Source organism: Rhinoraja longicauda, chromosome 16 (genome assembly GCF_053455715.1).
Source record: "Rhinoraja longicauda isolate Sanriku21f chromosome 16, sRhiLon1.1, whole genome shotgun sequence".
In the NCBI taxonomy this organism is placed as follows: domain Eukaryota; kingdom Metazoa; phylum Chordata; class Chondrichthyes; order Rajiformes; family Arhynchobatidae; genus Rhinoraja; species Rhinoraja longicauda.
Window position 1 is genome coordinate 6,988,148 of NC_135968.1, and position 18,947 is coordinate 7,007,094.

The 18,947-nt window shown below is 53.9% G+C and overlaps 1 protein-coding gene across 3 annotated transcripts in view; it reads left to right on the plus strand.

The window, feature by feature from the left end:
- The first annotated feature begins 3,437 nt into the window (after window positions 1-3,437).
- Window positions 3,438-18,947, plus strand: part of rufy2 (RUN and FYVE domain containing 2) — a 48,552-nt gene continuing 33,042 nt past the window's right edge. The window contains exons 1-6 of one of the 3 annotated variants that reach the window (XM_078413122.1): window positions 3,438-3,780; window positions 6,257-6,430; window positions 9,788-9,905; window positions 11,612-11,713; window positions 13,059-13,182; window positions 16,789-16,853. In XM_078413122.1, the coding sequence (XP_078269248.1) occupies window positions 3,525-3,780; window positions 6,257-6,430; window positions 9,788-9,905; window positions 11,612-11,713; window positions 13,059-13,182; window positions 16,789-16,853 (839 nt within the window). In that variant the 5' untranslated portion in view covers window positions 3,438-3,524. Of the gene's footprint in view, window positions 3,781-3,928; window positions 3,996-6,256; window positions 6,431-9,787; window positions 9,906-11,611; window positions 11,714-13,058; window positions 13,183-16,788; window positions 16,854-18,947 lie in introns of those variants that run through there. The other 2 variants (XM_078413120.1, XM_078413121.1) reach the window with 2 other exon arrangements.

Genomic DNA, 18,947 nt, shown 5'->3' on the forward strand with positions numbered 1-18,947 from the left:
CTTGGTCACCCTGGAGCCATGTCGTTAAGGGATATGACACATCCTTTAACGACTAACTGCACATTCAATTCATCCACCTTATTTCGAATGCTCCTCGCATTAAGGCACAAAGCTTTCAGGTATTTCCTATCTCCCTTCTACCTTTTGTTTCTGTCCTCCTTTTATGGCCCTCTGTCTCCTTGCATTGGGTCCCATCCCCCTGACCTTCATGTTTGTTTCTTGACGATTGTGCATCAATATGTCAGGTCCTCAGAAATATGCATCTGAGGCAGCGACTTAAAAAAAGATGTTAACACTAACAACACCGGGGATGCTGTGATGACAATATTGAATGGCTAGAGGGAAGAAGCAGGAAGTTACGGTTTTACTGTGCACCTGACAATATTGAATGCACAGGCACGCACAGTAAGAATGCATTAGGAATTTTGCACTGTTCTCTTGCATTGTATGTGTGTTTTATTCGGAATAAGATTTATTTTAGAGAGGGGGAAGGAAAGGGATGAGGAGAGGTGGGGAGGAATAGGAAAGGAGAGGGGAGAAAAAAGAGTGGGGAGAGATGAGAAGGGAGGAGAGGTGAGGAGGGGAGAAGAGGGGAGAAAAGAAGTGAGGAGAGAAGGAAAGGTGGAGGGGAGGAATGGAGAGAGGGAAGAGAAGAGGAGAGGGGAGAAGCGCAGAGGAGGAGAGGGGGAAAGGTGGAGAGGGGAGAGAAGAAAGGAGAGGGGAGAAGAGGGGGAGGGCAAAAAGGACAGGAGAGGGGAAGAAAGAGGGAAGGAAATGAGAGGGAATGAAAGAGGGGAGGTGGAGAGGAGAGGGGAGGAAGAGTTCCAGTGCTACCCGTTGCTCCAGGAGAGGAGAGGGGAGAAGAGGAAGGGATAGGGGAGGAGGGGAGAATTGGAGAGAGGGGGGGGGGGAGGAGAGAAGAGGATAGGATAAAGGGGAGAGGATAGGATAAAAGGGAGATGGTAGAGGAGGAGCGGAGAGAGGAGAGTATAGAGGGGAGGAGGAGGAGAGGATGGAGGGGAGAGGATAGAGAGGGGAGGGTGAAGGGAGGAGGAGAGGGGAGGAGAGGAGGGAGAGGGGGGGAGGAGGAGGGAGGGGAGGAGAGGAGGGGAGGAGGAGGGAGAGGGGAGGAGGAGGGAGAGGAGGGGAGCAGGAGAGGGGAAGGGAGCAGGAGAGGGGAAGGGAGAAGAGGAGGGGTAGGGAGAGGAGGGAGAGGGGAGGAGGAGGGGAGCAGGAGATGGGAAGGGAGGAGAAGAGGATAGGGGAGGGGAGGAGAAGAGAGGGAGGGAGGTGAGGGGGAGAGGAGAGCAGGGAGGAGGGAGAAGAGAGGAGAAAAGAGGGGAGGAGGGGAGAGGAGGGGAGCAGCAGGGGGGCAGGTAGAGGAGGGAGAGGGGAGGAGGGAGAGGGGAGGAGGAGGGAGGGAGAGGGGAAGGGAGAAGAGGATAGAGGGGTGGGGAGGACAGGAGAGAAGAGAGGGAGTGAGTGAGAGAGGATGAGAGGAGGGAGGGGAGAGGAGGGAGGGGAGAGGAGGGAGGGGAGAGGAGGGAGGGGAGAGGGGAGAGGAGGGAGGGGAGAGGAGAGAGGAGGAGGGAGAGGGGAAGGGACGAGAAGAGGATAGAGGAGGGGTGAAGAGAGGGGGGGAGGAGGGGAGAGAGGAGGGGAGGAGGGGAGAGAGGAGGGGGGGAGAGACGAGGGTGGGGAGGGGAGAGGGAGAGGAAGAAACGGATGGGGAGGAGGGGAAAATTGGAGAGAGGCGAGGGGAGAGGAGAGGAGAGGATAGGATAAAAGGGAGAGGATAGAGGAGCGGAGAGAGGAGGGGAGGAGAGGGATAGAGCAGAGGAGGAGAGGGTGGAGGGGAGAGGATAGAGGAGAGGGGAGGGAGGAGAGGATAGAGGAGGGGTGGGGATGAGAGAAGAGAATAGAGGAGGGGTGGGGAGGAGTGGAGGGAGGAGAGGGGAAGGGAGAAGAGGATAGAGGAGGAGTGGAGAAGAGAGGGGGAGGGAGGAGGGGAGGGAGAGGGAGAGGGGGAGGAGGGGAGGGAGAGGGGGAGGAGGGGAGGGAGAGGGGAGGAGGAGAGGGGAGGGAGAGGGGGAGGAGGAGAGGGGAGGGAGAGGGGGAGGAGGGGAGGGAGAGGGGAGGAGGAGAGGGGAGGGGGATGGAGGAGGAGAGGATGGAGGGGAGAGGATAGAGGATGAGAGGAGAGGATAGAGGATGAGAGGAGAGGAGGAGGGAGAGGGGAGGGAGCGAGGGAGGGAGGGGAGAGGGGAGGGGGAGGAGGGGAGGGAGAGGGGAGGAGGGGAGGGAGGGGAGGGGGAGAGGAGGGAGAGGGGATGGGCGGGGAGGGGAGGAGAGGGGAGGAGAAGAGAATGGAGGAGGGGTGGGGAGAGAAGAGAGGTTAGAGGGGGAGAGGAGAGGAGAAGAGAGGGAGAGGAGGGGAGGGGAGAGCAGAGAGGGAGAGAGGATAGAGGGGGAGAGGAGAAGAGAGGGAGAGGAGGGGAGTAGGAGAGGGGAAGGGAGGAGAAGAGGTTCGAGGAGGGGTGGGGAGAGAAGAGAGGGAGAGAGGATAGGGGGGGAGAGGAGGGGAGGGAGGGAAGAGAGGGGAGGGATGGAGGAGGGCGATGGACGAGGGGGATGGAAGGGAGAGGATAGAGGAGAGGGAGGGAGAGAGGATGAGAGGAGAGGGGAGGGAAGGAGAGGAGGGGAGTAGGAGAGAGGAGGGGAGGATGGAGGGGATAGGATAGAGGAGAGGCAGAGGGAGGAGTGGAGAGAGGAGGGGAGGGAGGAGTGGAGAGAGGAGGGGAGGGAGGGAGAGGGGAAAGAGGAGAGGAGGGGAGGATGGAGGGGAGAGGATAGAGGAGAGGCAGAGGGAGGAGAGGAGGGGAGAAGGGAGGAGAGAAGGGGGAGAAGAGGATAGAAGAGGGGAGGAGAAGAGGATAGAGGAGAGGGAGGGAGGGAGAGGGAGGGAGGGAGAGGGGAAGGGAGAAGAGGATAGAGGAGGGTGGAGAAGAGGGAGAGGGGAGGAGGATGGGAGTAGGAGAGGGAGGGAGGGGGAAGGGAGGAGGGGAGGGAGGGAGAGGGGAAAGAGGAGAGGAGGGGAAAGAGGAGAGGAGAGGGGAGAGGGAGGAGGAGGGAGTGAGTGAGAGAGGATGAGAGGAGGGAGGGAGAGAGGAAAAGAGGGGAGTAGGAGAGGGGAAGGGAGGAGAAGAGGATAGAGGAGAGGAGGGGAGAAGGGAGGAGAGAAGAGGATAGAAGAGGGGAGGGGAAGAGGATAGAGGAGGAGGGAAAGGGAGAAGAGGATAGAGGAGGGTGGAGAAGAGGGGAGGGAGGGAGGGATAGAGAGGAGGGGTGGAGAAGGGAGAGGGAGTGGGGAAGGAGAGGAGGAAAGAGGGGAGGGAGAGAGGAGGGGAGAGAGGGAGCGGTGCTGAGGCGGGCCGGGCGGGGCGGGCGGACCTACCTACCTTCCCACCCAGCGCGGGCCGGTGCCGGTGTCGGTGCGCGGGTCCGTGCGGGTGCTGTGGCGGTTGATGGCGCGGCGGGAGCGGGAGCGCGAGCGGGTGACGATGACGTCGGGGGCTGCTGCTGCGGCGGCGCCGGGCCTCGGCCTCGGGCTCGGGCTCGGGCTGGCGGACAGCGACTCCCGGGACCCGGAGGCGGAGCGGTGCTTCGGGGTGCTGCGGCTGCGGGAGGAGCGGGGCCCGGCGGCCGGGGAGGAGGGGGTCGGGGCCTCCACACCGGCACCAACGCACCGCCGACCCGACACTGAGGGCAGCGGGCGGGCAGGTGAGAGGGGAGGGGAGGGGAGGGGAGGGGGGAGGGGAGGGGGGAGGGGAGGGGAGGGGGGAGGGGAGGGGAGGGGAGGAGGGAGGGGAGGAGGGGGGGGGGGGGAGGGGAGGGGGAGGGGAGAGAGAGAGAGAGGGAGGAGAGAGAGAGAGAGAGAGACAGACTGTCTGTGGAGATGGAGGGAGAGGATGGAGGAGCAGGTGGAGAGAGAAGAGGTGGGGAGATAGAGGATGTTGATGGAGGGAGGGAGGGACTGAGTGGGGATGGAGGGAGGGTGAGGATGGAGGGACTGGGTGGGGATGGAGGGAGGGTGAGGATGGAGGGACTGGGTGGGGATGGAGGGAGGGTGAGGATGGAGGGACTGGGTGGGGATGGAGGGAGGGTGAGGATGGAGGGAGGGAGAAGGAGAGAGAGGGAGGGACTGGGTGGGGATGGAGAGGGTGTAGGAGCAGGTGGAGGGAGGGAGTGAGAGAGGGAAGGGGTTGAGGTGGTGGGAAAATAGGGAGAGGGATGGATGGAGAGAGGGAGGAAGAGGATGAAGGGAGAGGAGTGAGGGAGGGATGGAGAGAGAGAGGATGAAGGGAGAGGAGTGAGGGAGGGATGGAGAGAGAGAGGATGAAGGGAGAGGAGTGAGGGAGGAAGAGGATGAAGGGAGGGTGAGGATGGAGGGAGAAGGAGGGAAGGAGTGAGGGAGGGATGGAGAGAGGGAGAGGATGGAGAGAGGGAGGTACTGGGTGGGGATGGAGGGAGGAGCAGGTGGAGGGAGGGAGGGAAGGAGGGGAGAGGGAAGGAGGAGTAGGTGGAGAGAGAAGAGATGAGGTGGGGAGAAGGGAGGGAGGGAGTGGGTGGGGATGGAGGGAGAGGATAGAGGAGCAGGTGGAGGTAGTGAGGGAGGGAAGGGGAGAGGGAGGGAGGAGCAGGTGGAGAGAAGAGATGAGGTGGGGAGATAGGGAGAGGGGATGTTGATGGAGGGAGGGGCTGGGTGGGGATGGAGGGAGGGAGGGAGGGAGGGAGCGACTGGGCGGGGATGGAGAGGGTGTAGGAGCAGGTGGAGGTAGTGAGGGGGGAGGTGGGGAAATAGGGAGAGGGATGGATGGAGAGAGGGAGGAAGAGGATGAAGGGAGAGGAGTGAGGGAGGGATGGAGAGAGGGGGGGAAGGATTGGGTGGGGATGGAGGGAGGAAGAGAGGGAAGGAGAAAGGGAGAGGATGGAGAGAGGGAGAGGATGAAGAGGGAGGGAGGGGACTGGGTGTGGGTGGAGTGAGAGAATGTAGGAGCAGGTGGAGAGGAGGAGAGGGTTGGGGAGAAGGGATGGGGTAATGGGAGGGGGTGGTTTGATGTGGGGAGATAGGGAGGGAGAGGGGATATGGATGGAGGGAGGGAGGGAGGAAACTGGGTGGGGATGGAGCAGGTGGAGAGGGAAGGAAGGGGTGGGTGAGGAGAAGGGATGGGGTGCGGGGAGAAAGAGGAGAGGGAAGGAGTTGGGGCGGATGGAGGGAGTGAGGTGGGAGCAGGTGGAGACGTGGAGGGGGTGGGGAGAAGGGATGGGGTGATGGGAGACGATGTGGGGAGAGGGAGGGGAGGGGTTGAGGAGGTGGAGAGAGGGGGAAGCGATGGGGGTGGAGGGAGGGGATGCAGGAGCAGGTGGAGAGGGAGGGTTGTGAGGGAGGGAAAGGGTTGAGGAAGTGGGGAGATAGGGAGGGAGAAGGGATGGGCATGGAGGGAGGGAGGGAGGGAGGGAGGGGGTGTGGAGGAGGAGGGGTGGTGGGAAAAGATGAATATAGAGGGGGGAGGAGGTGAAGCGGGAGGGAAAATATGGGAGCAGGTGGAGATGGGGATGAGAGGGAAGGAGAAGAGAGGGGTGGGGTGGGGTGGGGTGGGGAGGGGAGGAGGTGGGGAGAGGGAAGTTTGAGGAGGGGGGAGTGGGGATGGAAGGAGAGGTTGTGTGAGCGGGTGGAGGAGGTGGGATGGGATGAGGTGAGGGGAGGGAGGTAGAGAGGGTGGGGAGGGAAGGAAAGGATGCGGGGTAGGTGGATCGGAGGAGAGGGGAGGAGGTAGGGAAGGAAGAAGAGGCGGGGAGAAGGGGGGATGAGGAGAGGAGAAGGGATGGGGAGGGGAAGGGTGGAGGTGGGAGGGGAGCAGGTAGAAAGGACAGGGAGGGAGGGATGGGGGAAGGAAAGGAGATGGGAGGTGGAGAAGATGAGGAGGGGTAGACGGGGGAGGGAGGGTAGTGGACGGGAGGTGGGGGGGATGGGGGAGAATGTGTGGGCAGGGGGAGACCACAGATTGAGGAGATGGGTCCATGGTGGGGCTTTGCGAATGGCGAGAGAGCTGGGATGGATCTCAGAGAAGGAGAGGGCAGAGGGAAGAAGGATGGAACGTCGGGAGCCATAGCGATTGGAAGCGGGGAATTGGTTGGTGTTGAAACTGAAGTGATTCTCCGGTGTATTTTTGTTTTTCTTTTTCCTTTTGCTCAGCACCGAGGGACCCGATGGCCATTGAACGAGCAAACCTGCTGAAGATGGCCAACCTGAGTGTGAAGGGGCTGATTGAGTCGGCCCTGAGCTTCGGACGGACGCTGGACTCGGACTACGCGCCGCTACAGCAGTTCTTCATCGTGATGGAGCACTGTCTCAAGCACGGGCTGAAAGGTAGCGCACTCGGGCGCCGCGGTGGCGCAGCGGTAGAGCTGCTGCCCTTACAGCGCTTACAGCATCGGAGACCCGGGTTCGATCCCGACTACGGGGGTGTTTGTCTGTACCGAGTTTGTGCGTTCTCCCCGTGACCTGCGTGGGTTTTCTCCTAGATCTTCAGTTTCCTCCCACACTCCAAAGACGTACAGGTTTGCAGGTTAATTGGCTTGGTACAAGTGTGAATTGTCCCTAGTGTGTGTTGGATAGTGTTAATGTGCGGGGACATTCAAGAGAGAGCTAGATAGAGCTCTTAATGATAGCGGAGGCAGGGGGTATGGGGAGAAGGCAGGAACGGGATACTGATTGAGAATGATCAGCCATGATCACATTGAATGGCGGTGCTGGCTCGAAGGGCCGAATGGCCTCCTCCTGCACCTATTGTCTATTGTCTATTGACCGCTGGCCGCTGCAGACTCAGAGGGCCTGAGTAATACTAAACTAAACTAAATTAAAACCAACGTCTTATATAACTGCAACATGACCTCCAAAATTCTATACCCAACTAAACTATTTGGCAGAAAGAAAAATCGGACCAGTTTTCCTTCTTCTTCAGTGATGCAGCGAGGAAGCAGGCCCTACAGCCCACCGGGTCCGCGCCGGCAGCGATCACCCCGTACACGAGCACTGCCCTACACACATGAGGGAACATTTACTACATTTACCAAAGCCAGTTAACCTACAAACCTGTACGACTTTGGAGTGTGGGAGGAAACTGAAGATCTCGGGGAAAACCCACGCAGGTCACGGGGAGAACGCAGAAACTCCGTTCAGACAGCGCCCGACGTCAGGATCGAACCTGGCTCTCTGCCGCTCTGAGGCAGCAACTCTACCATTGGGAATTGTGTAGCCATTGAACTTGGACTTGGTCTGCATGAAAATTATTTGTTCACGGAAGAATCACCACAGCCTAATTCTGTTCAAGAGTGTTTTATTGTCCTTTATCCCAAACAGAACAATTAAATTCTTGCTTGCAGCAGCACAACAGGATATGTAAACATAGTACTCTGTGAATATAATAAATGGAAGAACTTCAGTCTATCTATATATTCAGTATATTTATATATTTATATATTGTTGTTTGTTTGTTATGTGTGTATATACCTGTGTGTGTGTGTAGGGAAATAACTGCAGATACTGGTACAAATCGAAGGTATCACAAAATGCTGGAGTAACTCAGCAGGTCAGGCAGCATCTTGGAGAGAAGGAATGGGTGACGTTTCGGGTCGTGACCCTTCTTCAGGCTGATGTCTGAAGAAGGTCTTGACCCGAAACGTCACCCATTCCTTCTATGTGATACCTTCTATGTGTGTGTGTATATATATGGGTCTCGACCCGAAATGTCACCCATTCCTTCTCTCCTGAGATGCTGCCTGACCCGCTGAGTTACTCCAGCATTTTGTGTCTACCTTCAATTTGAACCAGCAGCTGCAGTTATTTTCCTACATTAACAAAAAAATATATATATATATAGAGAGAGAGAGAAAGATACACACATACATACACACATATGACAAACAAACAAACAATAATAATGCAAAAAGACAAAACCAATGTTCCCAAGTCGACGTAGTTTGGAGGTTATTTGGAGGTTGTAGTGTTTAACAGCCTGATGGCTGTAGGGAAGAAGCTGTTCCTGAACCTGGACGTTACTGTTTTCAGGCTCCTGTACCTTCTTCCCGATGGCAGGAGTGGAATGAGTATGTGGCCAGGGTGGTGTGGGTCTCTGATGATGCTCTGATGACACCTGTAGATCCCTTCGATGGTGGGGAGGTCAATACCCGTGATGGACTGGGCAGCTCACATCTCCTTGCGGTCTTCTTGTCTCCTGGGCGGTCAAGTTGCTGAACCAGGCTGCGATGCAACCAGTCAACGTGCTGTCCACTGTCCACCTGTAGACGTCCAGGAGAGCCCTCTCTGGGCGGCACGGTGGCGCAGCGGTAGAGTTGCTGTTTTGCAGCGCCAGAGACTCGGGTTCGATCCTGACTAGGGGTGCTTGCCTGTGCAGAGTTTGTACGTTCTCCCCGTGACTTGCGTGGGTTTTCCCCGGGAACTCCGGTTACCTCCCACACTCCAAGGACGTACAGGCTTGTAGATTAATTGGCTTCGGTAAAATTGTCAATTGTCCCAGGTGTGTGTAGAATAATGTGTGGGGATTGTTGGCCGGCGCAGACTCGGTGGGCCGATGGGCCTCTTTCTGTGCTGTCTCTCTAAACTAAACTAAACTAGATTAAACGTACCGAATCTCCACGATCTTCTGAGTAAGTAGACAGGTTTTGAGGGTTATGGACCGTAGAAACACAGAAAATAGATGCAGGAGGAGGCCATTCAGCCTTTCGAGGCAGCACCGCCATTCAATATGATCATGGCTGATCATCCAAAATCAGTGCCCCGTTCCAGCTTTCTCCCCATATCCCTTGATTCTGTTAGGCCTGAGCTATATCTAACTCTCTCTTGAATACATCAAGAATGTATTAAAATCATCATGAATGTCCAAATGCGGGCAGGTGGGACTAGTGCAGCTGGGGCATGTTGGCCGGTGTGGGCAAGTTGGGCCAGAGGGCCTGTTTCCACACGGTATCACTCGATGACTCTTAAGTAGACGTGTTGATGGGCTTTCTTATATAATTGCAAACGTGTGCTGGTGTTCTCTCTTGTAAACTCTCATCCCCGAAGCCTGTGGTCATGCCTGGAGTACTGTGTGCAGTTTTGGTCTCCAAATTTGAGGAAGGATCTTCTTGCTATTGAGGGCGTGCAGCGTAGGTTCACTAGGTTAATTCCTGGAATGGCGGGACTGTCATATGTCGGAAGACTGGAGCGACTAGGCTTGTATACACTGGAATTTAGAAGGATGAGAGGGGATCTTATTGAAACATATAAAATTATTAAGGGATTGGACACATTAAAGGCAGGAAACATGTTCCCAATGTTGTGGGAGTCCAGAACCAGGGGCCACAGTTTAAGAATAAGGGGTAGGCCATTTACAACGGAGATGAGGAAAACTTTTTCAATCAGAGAATTGTAAATCTGTGGAATTCTCTGCCTCAGAAGGCAGTGGAGGCCAATTCTCTGGGTGCTTTCAAGAGACAGCTAGATAGAGCTCTTAAGGATAGCGGAGTCAGGGGGTATGAAGAGAAGGCAGGAACGGGGTACTGATTGAGAATGATCAGCCATGATCACATTGAATGGCGGTGCTGGCTCGAAGGGCCGAATGGCCTACTCCTGCACCTGCTGTCTACTGTCCCCATCGCCTCAATGAGCACATTTCGGATGGCGATGCTGTTTTGTAACGTGGCCTTTCCCCATCTTCTGTTGCAGTGAAGAAGTCTTTCCTCGGACAGAACAAGTCACTGTGGGGCCCCCTGGAACTCGTGGAGAAACTGTGCCCTGAAGTCGCGGAGATCGTAACAAGTGTGCGGGACCTGCCCGGGTTAAAGTAAGGAATTCACTCTCGCCAATGGGGGTGGCAGAAATGCTAAAATATGAAAGGAGAATTGGTCTGATTTTTCTTTGTGCCAAATAGTTTTGGTTACGTACAGAAGTTGGGAGGCCATGTCGCAGCTGTATATAAGACGCTGGTTTAGTTTAGTTTAGTTTAGGGATACAGCGCGGAAACAGGCCCTTCGGCCCACCGAGTCCGCACCGACCAGCCATCCCCGCACACTACCACTGTCCTACACACACTAGGGACAATTGTACATTTATACCAAGCCAATTAACCTACAAACCTGTACGCCTGTGGAATGTGGGAGGACAATGTGGCAGGAAACATGTTCCCAATGTGGGGGGAAGTCCAGAATCAGGGGCCACAGTTTAAGAATAAGGGGTAGGCCATTTAGAACGGAGATGAGGAAAAACTTTTTCAGTCAGAGAGTTGTGAATCTGTAGTATTCTCTGCCTCAGAAGGCCAATTCTCTGGATGCTTTCAAGAGAGAGCTAGATAGAGCTCTTAAACATAGCGGAGTCAGGGGGTATGGGGAGAGGGCAGGAACGGGGTACTGATTGTGAATGATCAGCTGTGATCACATTGGTTGGCGGTGCTGGCTCGAAGGGCCGAATGGCCTACTCCTGCACCTATTGTCTATTGACAATGAGGATCTCTGAGAAAACCCACACAGTCAGGGGGAGAATGTACAAACTCTGCACAGAGAAGCACCCGTGGGCAGGATCGAACCCGGGTCTCTGGCGCTGTAAAGCAGGAGCTCGGCCGCTGCGCCACCGTGCCGCCCCAGGTGGCGAGGCCGCATTTAGAGTATCCAGTTCTAGGCACCTTGTTACAGGGAAGATGTTGTCAAGTTGGAAAAGATGCGGAGTCGGGATGGAACGCGGGTCTCTGGCGTTGTGAGGCGGCAGCTCTACCAGCTGGGACACGGCAGCCCCAAGGGTCAGCGTTGATCGAGGGCAGAGATTGTAATCTCAGAGGGAAGTGCGAACGAGGAACAATTCTCGTTGGAGTTGGGGAAAGGTGTGGTAGTTTAGTTTAGTTTAGAGATACAGCGGGGGAAACGGGCCCTTCGGCCCACCGAGTCCGTGCCGACCAGCCATCCCCAGCACGCTGGTCCTATCCCAGACACTGGGGACAATTTACAGAAGCCAATTAACGTGCAACCCTGCACGGCTTTGGAAGGTGGGGGGCGGCACGGTGGCGCAGCAGTAGAGTTACTGCCTTACAGCGAATGCAGCGCCGAGACTCAGGTTCGATCCTGACTACGGGCGCCGTCTGTACGGAGTTTGTACGTTCTCCCCGTGACCTGCATGGGTTTACTCCGAGATCTTCGGTTTCCTCCCACATTCCAAAGACGTGCAGGTTTGTAGGTTAATTGACTGGGTAAATGTAAAAATTGTCCCTAGTGCGTGTAGGATAGTGTTAATGTGCGGGGATCGCTGGGCGGCGCGGACTCGGTGGGCCGAAGGGCCTGTTTCCGCGCTGTATCTCTAAATCTAAAATCTAAGAAACCGGAGCACCCGGAGACAAGGCATGCCGGCACAGGGAGCGCGTACAAACTCCGCACAGACAACACCCGAGGTCGGGATCGAACCCGGGTCTCTGGCGCTGTGAGGCAGCAGCCGCGCCTCCGTGCCGCCCTCCGATCGCGGGCGAGTAATTGCTTAATGACAGGTGTGGCTGCTATTCCTTTGCAGGACCCCGCTGGGGCGAGCTCGGGCCTGGTTACGGCTGGCCATGATGCAGAAAAAGCTGGCCGATTACCTGCGCATTATGGTCTTCAGGAAAGACCTCTTCAGGTGGGTCTCGTGTTCCTCCACCATTGCCCCGTGTGATGAAGAGCGGGAGGGCTGGGAGATATTGATCCGTGAGAGTCGGGTGCGACGATCCCAGCGACGGTTGGGTTCACCAACCAGGAGCGTTTGACGGCTCTGGCCTTGCACAGAATCCACCTCCCTCCATTCCGCACGTATCCATGTGCCTGTCCAACAGATAGAAAAAGCCACCATCCTTTCAACCCTCACCTGTATCAACCTATTACCTGCCAGGCGTGTCGGAAGGAACCGCAGGTGCTGCTTTAGACCGAAGAGAGACACAAAAAGCTGGAGTAACCCAGCGGGTCAAGCAGCATCTCTGGAGAGAAGGAAACGTGCCTTCTCCCCATATTCCCTGATTCCACTAGCCCCTAGAGCTCTATCTAACTCTCTCTTAAATCCATCTATTCACAAAATGCTGGAGTAACTCAGCAGGTCAGGCAGCATCTCGGGAGGGAAGGAATGGGTGACGTTTCGGGTCGAGACCCTTAAATCCATCTAGTGATTTGCCCTCCTTTGATTGCCGGTTTAAACCAGCACCTGCAGTTCCTTCTTACACTGTACTGTTCTTCGTTTAGTTTAGTTTAGAGATACGGCGCGGAAACAGGCCCTTCGGCCCACCGAGTCCGCACCGACCAGCGATCCCCGCACACTAGTGCCATCCTACACACACACACACACACACACACACACACACACGAGGGACAATTTACAATTTTACCGAAGCCAATTAACCTTTAAAACCTGTACGTCTTTGGAGTGTGGGAGGAAACCGGGGCACCTGCAGCAAACCCACGCAGGTCACGGGGAGAAGGTACAAAGTCCATACAGACGGCACCCGTAGTCAGGATCGAACCCGGGTCTCTGGCGCTGTGAGGCAGCAACTCTACTGTTATGCCACCGTGCCGCACGACTCCTTTCCAAGCTGTGTAGAGTCACTGGAATTTTGAAGGATGAGAAGGGATCTTGTAGAAACATATAATGCAGGAAAAATGTTCCTGATGTTGGGGGAGTCCAGAACCAGGGCTCACAGTTTAAGAATAAGGGGTAGGCCATTTAGGACTGAGATGAGGAAAAAACATTTTCACCCAGAGAGTTGTGAATCTGTGGAATTCTCTGCCACAGAAGGCAGCGGAGGCCAATTCACTGGATGTTTTCAAGAGAGAGTTCGATTTAGCTCTTAGGGCTAATGGAATCAAGGGATATGGGGAGAAAGCAGGAACAGGGTACTGATTTTGGATGTTCAGCCATGATCATCTTGAATGGCGGTGCTGGCTCGAAGGGCCGAATGGGTCCCTGTTTTTGACGTGCTTTGCTGTTTTGTCTGCAGCGAGTTCTATGAAGACCACGCAGTGATGATGGAAGAGGAGGGAATGGTGATCGTTGGGCTTCTGGTTGGACTCAACGTGATTGATGCGAACCTGTGTGTTAAGGGGGAGGACCTGGATACCATGGTAAGGCTGGCTGCTGCCTCTGGTCTTTGACAATATCCATCCGTTACCTGTGTGACTCCTGTTAGAAAGGGGGCATATTATACGGCCAGTTCACACCGATCAAATCCTCCACGTATTTACTTTAGAGAGGATGGTGATCCCCAACCTGGGTACATTTTCAGCGAGTACCAGTATAGCCATCAGGCTATTAACCAATACAACCTCCAATAAGCTCTGAACTACATGGACTATTATTGTTATCATTGCAATATTATTGTTTGTTTTTTATGTGTGTGTATATATATATATATATATACTAGACCAAGTGAACCCGTTGGGCCCAAACCTCTCCTGCATTGATGCAGCACCCTCTCCTCCCCCTCCCAATCACCCTCCCCCTCCCCTCCCCCCCCTCCCCCTCCTCCCCTTTCCCTCCCCTCTCCCTTCACCCCTCCCCTTCACCCTCTCCCCTCCCTCCATCCCCATCTCCTCTATCCCCTCCTCCTCCACCCCATCCCCTCCCCCCTCCCCTTCCCCTCCCCCTTCCCCTTCCCCTCCCCCTTCCCCTCCCCCCTTCCCCTTCCCCTCCCCCCTTCCCCTCCCCTCTTCCCCTCCCCCCGTCCCCTCCCCCTTCCCCTCTTCCCACTCCATCCCCCTCAACCCCCATCATCCTCCCCCTCTCTCCCTAGGAGATAGATTTAAACTTTAAAATGTAGATAACTTTAAAAATATAACACCGATTTCAATTAAACTTCTTCCATTAGGGAGACCACCAAAGGGACGACGGTGGGGCCTAAAATTGTTGCGCTATCGTGTACCGTTTGGGCTGTAGTTCAGGAACAAACAAACGAGAATTTTAGTATATAGATATGTGTGTGTGTGTGAAGATAGAGACACAAAGCTGGAGTAATTCAGTTTTCAGGCTCCTGTACCCTCTTCTCAAAGGCGGGGATTGAAATGAGATTGGCCAGGGTGGTGTGGGTCTTCTGATGATGCTGGCTGCCTTTTTGAGGCAGTGACTCTTATAGATCCCTCCGATGGTGAGGAGGTCAGTACCCGTGATGGACCGGGGCAGTGTGCGCCACTTTTAGCAGTCTTCTTCGTTCCTGGGCGTTCGAGTTGCCGAACCAGGCCATGATGCAACCAGTCAATGGGCTCTCTACTGTACGCCTGTAGACGTTCAAGAGAGTATTTGTCGACATACCGAATCTCCTCAGTCTTTGGAGGTAGGGGCGTTGATGGGCTTTCTTTAACGTAGCATCAGTGTGCTGGGTCCAGTACAGATCTTCACGCATGTGCACGCACATCAATGTGAAGCTTTGTTGACTGCCTCCACAACCGCCTCGTAGATGAAGACAGATGTGCACGCACATGAATGTGAAGCTTTAGCTCCCTCCACCACCGCCTCGTAGATGAAGACAGATGTGCACGCACATGAATGTGAAGCTTTGACTGCCTGCACCAGCGCCTTGTAGATGAAGACAGGTTTGTGGATCCTCTTCCTTCCCCTTCCAAAGTCCAGAATCACTTTAGTTTAGTTCAGAGATTCAGCGCGGAGACAGGCCCTTCGGCCCACCGAGTCCGCGCCGACCAGCGATCACCCCGCCCACCAGCATTATCCGACACACGAGGGCCATTTTTTACCGAAGCCAAATTAGCCCACAGACCTGTACGTCCTTCGAGTGCGGGAGGAAACCAGAGCCCCCCTGGAAAACCCACGCAGCCACGGGGAGTACGTACAAACTCCCCGTGTACGGACAGCGCCCGTAGTCAGGATCGAACCCGGGTCCCTGGCGTAAGGCAGCAATTCTAATGCTGCACCACCGTGTCACCCCTTCAACCGTGCAGCCCCATCTATTGAAAAAAAAGACACAAAGTCCTGGAGTAACTCAGCGGGTGTTCGGTGAGTGACTGCAGAACTTTGTATCCTATTAAACGCAATGCACTGTCTTGTGTGTGTGTGTGTGTGTGATAGAGAGAGCTCATGGAAGCCGTTCACTCTACCCACATCTGCAGAATATGTCAGGAGCACAAAGAAATGATGAGCTGGGGCTAACGTTTGGACTCTGCCCTGCCAGGGAGGGGTCACGTTAAACATTTACTTTGTTCCAGTGAGCCATGTCCCTTGGATTTTATCGTCCAAAATTGTTCAGTCGAAAGAGACAACAGGTTCCGACTATGAATAAAACATTAAACAATAACAACAGGGGCGGCATGGTGGCGCAGCGGTAGAGCTACTGCCTTACAGTGCCACCGCCATTCTCAAATGTTGGGATAGTCTCAGCCTCAACTGCCTACTCTGGCAGCTTGTTCCATACACCCACCACCCTTTGTGTGGAGAAAGTTACCCCTCAGATTCCTATTAAATCTATGTCCTCTGGTCCTCGATTCACCTACTCTGGGCAAGAGTTATTCCAGCATTCTGCGTCTAGCTTCCGCTATACAGAGGGGTCTGTTATCGTCTGCTGTAGACGAGGGTCTACTGTCTTATTAAATTCAAAAGTCCATATATTCCTTGCGGAGCTAGTCTCCTCTCGCCAGCTTTCTCCTCTTCAAGGTTTCAAGGTCAGTTTATTGTCACGTGTACCAATTAAGGCACAGTGAAATTTGAGTCATTGTTTAGTAATTTAGGAATTTGGGGGAGTCCAGAACCAGGGGTCACAGTTTAAGAATAAGGGGTTGGCCATTTAGGACTGAGATGAGGAAAACGAATTTCAGCCAGAGAGTTGTGAATCTGTGGAATTCTCTGCCACTGAAGGCAGTGGAGGCCAATTCCCTGGGTGGCTTCAGAAGAGAGTTAGATTTAGTTCTCAGGGCTAAGGGAATCAAGGAATATGGGGAGAAAGCAGGAACGGGGTACTGATTTTAGATGATCAGCCATGATCATATTGAATGGCGGTGCTGGCTCGAAGGGCCGAATGACCTACCCCTGCACCTATTTTTCTATGTGCTATGTTTTCTAATCCGTGTTACCTGCTGTTGATGACATTCATTGCAACGTTGAATACCGTGTCGAATGATTTATTTTCTGCACTTTCTGGCCCACGAACAAATTTATCGCACGTAAAAATGGAACTGGTTCGATACCCGGGAACATTGTCAGGATGTTGGAAATAAATTCAGAAAGGTATTAAATGGGTATTGCAGTTGAACAACACAGGAAGGTGACAGGAAATTAAACATGAAGCTGCCTTTACAAGGGGCGGCACGGTGGCGCAGCACGGTGGCGCAGCGGTAGAGTTGCTGCATCACAGTGCCAGAGACCCGGGTTCGATCCTGACTACGAGTGCTTGTCTGTACGGAGTTTGTACGTTCTCCCCGTGACCTGCGCGGGTTTTCTCCGGGAGCCCAGGTTTCCTCCCACTCTCCAAAGACGTGCAGGGTTTGTAGGTTAAATTGACTTGGTAAAATTGTAAATTGCCCCCCCAGTGCGTGTGGGAAAGTGTTAGTGTGTGGGGGATCGCTGGTCGGCACGGACTCGGTGGGCCGAGGGGGCCTGTTTCTGCGCTGTATCTCTAAAACTAAAAAAAACTAAAGCTACAAGAGACTGATGGAGTCGTGATGGGATGAAGGTCATTGTCTTGTAACCATTCACTGTGTCTCACCTCAGTCCCATTTCTTCCTTAGGTTGGAGTTATTGACTTCTCCATGTACCTGAAAGGTGATAATGACAACAATGGATGCTTTGAGAGGTAATTGCTGTGGACACCGCGCTATTCTCTGCCTCAGAAGGCAGTGGAGGCCAGTTCTCTGAATGCATTCAAGAGAGAGCTAGATAGAGCTCTTAAGGATAGCGGATTCAGGGGGTATGGGGAGAAGGCAGGAACGGGGTACTGATTGAGAATGATCAGCCATGATCACATTGAATGGTGGTGCTGGCTCGAAGGGCCGAATGGCCTCCTCCTGCACCTATTGTCTATTCTGAACCGTGTGCGCCTCTGTGGGAAGGTTGGGAATGTTTCCATGGGGAAGCAACTCCTGCAAATGTCTCCCTTGCTGTTTTTCCGCCATGTGAAAACACGTTGCTTAAATCACAAGGGGGGCACAGTGGCATAACTGTGGTAACTTCTTGATCAGTGCGGATGTCAGGGGCTGTGGGGAGAAGGCAGGAGAATGGGGTTAGGAGGGAGGGACAGATCAGCCATGATTGAATGGCGGAGTAGACTTGATGGGCCGAATGGCCTAAATTCTACTCCTGTCACCTCTGATCTTGCGATCTTATGAACCGGTAGAGACGCTGCCTCACAGCGCCCGGAATCCCGGGTTCGATCCTGACCTCGGGTGCCGTCTGTGTGAAGTTTGCGTGTTCTCCCGGTGTCAGCGTGCTCCGATTTCCTCCCCTGTCCTGAAAACGAGTGGGATTTGTGGTTAAACAGACCTCCGTTAAATGGTAGTGAGTGTGGGGAGTGGATGTGAAAGTGGGATGACGTGGACCTAGTGTGAACGACATGGACTCGGTGGGTGGAAGGGCCCGTTTCCATGCTGTATCTCTGAAGCGGGTCAGTGGGGCGGCGGTAGAGCCGTCCAGTCAGCAGAAAGAAGAGACGTGATGGGATTTATGAAAGGTAAATCATTGCAGTTGTACAGGGCATTGGTGAGACCGCACCTGGAGTATTGCGTACAGTTTTGGTCTCCTAATCTGAGGAAAGACATTCTTGCCATAGAGAGAGTACAGAGAAGGTTCACCAGATTGATTCCTGGGATGGCAGGACTTTCATATGAAGAAAGACTGGATAAACTCGGCTTGTACTCACTGGAATTTAGAAGATTGAGGGGGGATCTTATAAAAACTTACAAAATTCTTAAGGGGTTGGAGAGGCTAGATGCAGGAAGATTGTTCCCGATGTTGGGGAAGTCCAGAACAAGGGGTCACAGTTTAAGGATAAGGGGGAAGTCTTTTAGGACCGAGGTGAGAATTTTTTTTTTCACACAGAGTGGTGAATCTGTGGAATTCTCTGCCACAGAAGGTAGTTGAGGCCAGTTCATTTGCTATATTTAAGAGGGAGTTAGATGTGGCCCTTGTGGCTAAAGGGATCAGGGGGTATGGAGAGAAGGCAGGTACGGGATACTGAGTTGGATGATCAGCCATGATCATATTGAATGGCGGTGCAGGCTCGAAGGGCCAAATGGCCTACTCCTGCACCTATTTTCTATGTTTCTATGTGATCACAATCAAGCTGTCCTCAATGTACAGATACAGGATAAAGTGAATCTCGTCTAGGGCAAGATAAAATCTGACTGGAGATAGGCCGAGGATCTCCAATCTGGTGGGTATCACAAAATGCTGGAGTAACTCAGCGGGTCAGGCAGCATCTAGGAGCGAAGGAATGGGTGACGTTTCGGGTCGAGACCCTTCTTCAGACTGACCCGCTGAGTTACTCCAGCATTTTGTGATACCTTCGATTTGTACCAGCATCTGCAGTTATTTTCCTCCACTCGGGTGGGTGGCAGGTCAGGACCGCTCTCTAGTTGGTGGCAACACCATAGAGTTGTCTGATAACACTTGCCTGATGGGAGAGGGGAGAAGAGGGAGTGACCAGAGTATGTATGTATGAATGAATGAATGAATGAATGAATGAATGAATGAATGAATGAATGAATGAATGAGTGAATGAATGAATGAATGAATGAATGAATGAATGAATGAATGAATGAAGGAGTGAATGATACTTTATTGTTACAGTGATATCCTTTGTTTTGCATTAGCCAAGGTATGCAAAGAGTCGCTACAGAAAGGACAAAGTTACAAAGTATCTCACGGCAGGTCCTTCTTTGTTCTCCTTGAC